We start from the raw sequence: 2,052 nt of genomic DNA on the forward strand, positions 1-2,052 counted from the left end.
ATGGTCTCTGGCGTGGCTTCCGGGAGGCGGGGGAGACGCGACGAGCGGCGCCAATGCTGGACTGCTGCATCATGGACGGCGGGGCTTAACGGGCCCGCTTCGGGGCCTGGCTGGGCCAGGGGTGGCCCGGCATGCCCCGCTGCCGCGTCCGGACGGCGACCGCAACGGTGCCATAGGCACGGGCCTCCCGCACGACGGCAGTGGACGTGGTTCCCTCCCGCTCGGCTTGGGGGTTGCCGCTCCCGTCATGGTGCGCTTCTCTCCAGTCCTCTTGGCCTCGTGGTGGTGTTCGTAGTGAGGCGGTGTGGGTGGCGGCGCAACTGCGTTGGCGCATGGTGGTGGGCAGCGGTTTGGCGGGTCGGCTCCGTCCGGTTGGGCAGTTGGGTTTGGAGTGCGGGAGAAATCCTTGCCGGTTTTGGCCCCTATGCGGTGACACCTGTGGGTGCCACCATTCCTTCCTGGAGCGTGTCGGAGGTATCCATCCACCACCCCCTTCCGCGTGCCAGGGGAAACCCTAGGACTCGTTCGGGCAGCAACGTCGTCAGCGTCGCATCCCTTCTTGGATTTCAGCACAAATTGACTACCTACCATATGCACAAAAAGGGTTTCTATAAAGCTAGCTTGTCAAAATTGTTACACTATTAATTAGGATCAAGAATAATCCTAAATCTTCTCTAGGGCTTGGAGAATGTCATCCCTGAGATCCTCAAACTTCTCAACCCCGAAGCTAAACCTCACCAAGTTGTCCTTGATCCCATTCTTGGCCTTCTCCTCATCATTCTCCCCCCTGATAAATACACAATCCATGCAATATAAGTCAAAATGTCGACCATAAATATATATAGTGAATCGTCCTCTAAGTTGCAAACGAGAGAAACCCTAGAGCGCCACATACCAGAAGGACATGACCGCCGGCTGTTGCACGAGGCTCTCACACCCGCCAAGAGAGGTTGCAATGAAGGGTATCTCCAATGCGTCGATGAACCTCATGACGCCGTGCAGGTCTGACGCCACCTTGAAGCTGATGACGCCACCGCAACCAGTCATCTGGCTGTTGGCGATGTGGTGCCATGGGCTGCTGATGAGTCCAGGGTAGTACACCCGCTCAATCTTGGGATGGTTCTCGAGCAAGCGCGCCATGCGCAATGCAGTGCTGTTTTGTGTTTCCACGCGAAGCAGCATCGTCTTGAGGCCGCGTATGATCATGTAGGCTGCGTCCTGCAGTAATTCAGTTGCAGTGCAAGTGGTAAGCTTTAAAATCTAGTTTTCTTAAATAAGAATGAGTGCTAACATATGTACTACAGTTAATATATACTACATACCGGACTAATGGCGCCGCCGAGGTCGTGATGCCACGCACGGATCCTAGAGATGAGCGCATCCGAGCCACTGATGCATCCTGCAATGACCTGAAATGGAATGACACGATCAGAAGTCTTAAACTACATTGACACTACTAGTGATCATGGAAGTAAAGGATCAAAATGGCAGTGTAATTGTATGATCTACGAAAATACATCTGATATAGGGTAGCTACTCACGTCGTGATGGCCGGCAATGTATTTTGTGGCAGAGTGCACGACGATGTCGGCCCCGAGGGTGAGCGGCTTCTGATTGATGGGCGAGGCGAGGGTGCTGTCGATGCACACTAGAGCCCCTTTGCGGTGACACAGCTCCGCGACGAGCTTAATGTCGATGCACTTGAGGTGGGGGTTCGTCGGACAGTCAGTGTAGAAGAGTGTCACCTGCATCATAGCCAAGCATCTCAGAGTCAGAAACGACCAACATACATTCATAGATCCCTTGATTATATATGTGTTATGGAAATTAACTTACGTCGCCATGGTCAAGAACGGCCTTGAGCGTGTCCATGTCGTTCAGCTCGATGAATGTCACCTTGATGCCCATCTTGGAGAGCTTGTCGCGGATGAAGGCGCGTGCCTCGCTGTAGCACTCAGTCGTGGTCACCACGTGGCCGGCACCGGGCAGTACGAGCGCAAGCAGCGTGGCAACGATGGCGTTCATTCCCGAGGACGTGACAAGCGTCGACTC

The 2,052-nt window shown here is 54.4% G+C and overlaps 1 protein-coding gene across 1 annotated transcript; it reads right to left on the bottom strand.

Annotated features, from left to right (window-relative positions):
* Window positions 1–625: 625 nt before the first annotated feature.
* Window positions 626–2,049, bottom strand: LOC119345168 (cystathionine gamma-synthase 1, chloroplastic-like; the record flags this gene model as incomplete). The annotated part of the gene is made up of 5 exons (XM_037615353.1): window positions 626–787; window positions 896–1,218; window positions 1,323–1,409; window positions 1,542–1,745; window positions 1,837–2,049. Coding segments are annotated over 5 exons (951 nt in total), but the record flags the coding sequence as incomplete, so codon positions are not given.
* Window positions 2,050–2,052: the final 3 nt, after the last annotated feature.

Source organism: Triticum dicoccoides, unplaced genomic scaffold (assembly GCF_002162155.2).
Source record: "Triticum dicoccoides isolate Atlit2015 ecotype Zavitan unplaced genomic scaffold, WEW_v2.0 scaffold211474, whole genome shotgun sequence".
Classification (NCBI taxonomy): domain Eukaryota; kingdom Viridiplantae; phylum Streptophyta; class Magnoliopsida; order Poales; family Poaceae; genus Triticum; species Triticum dicoccoides.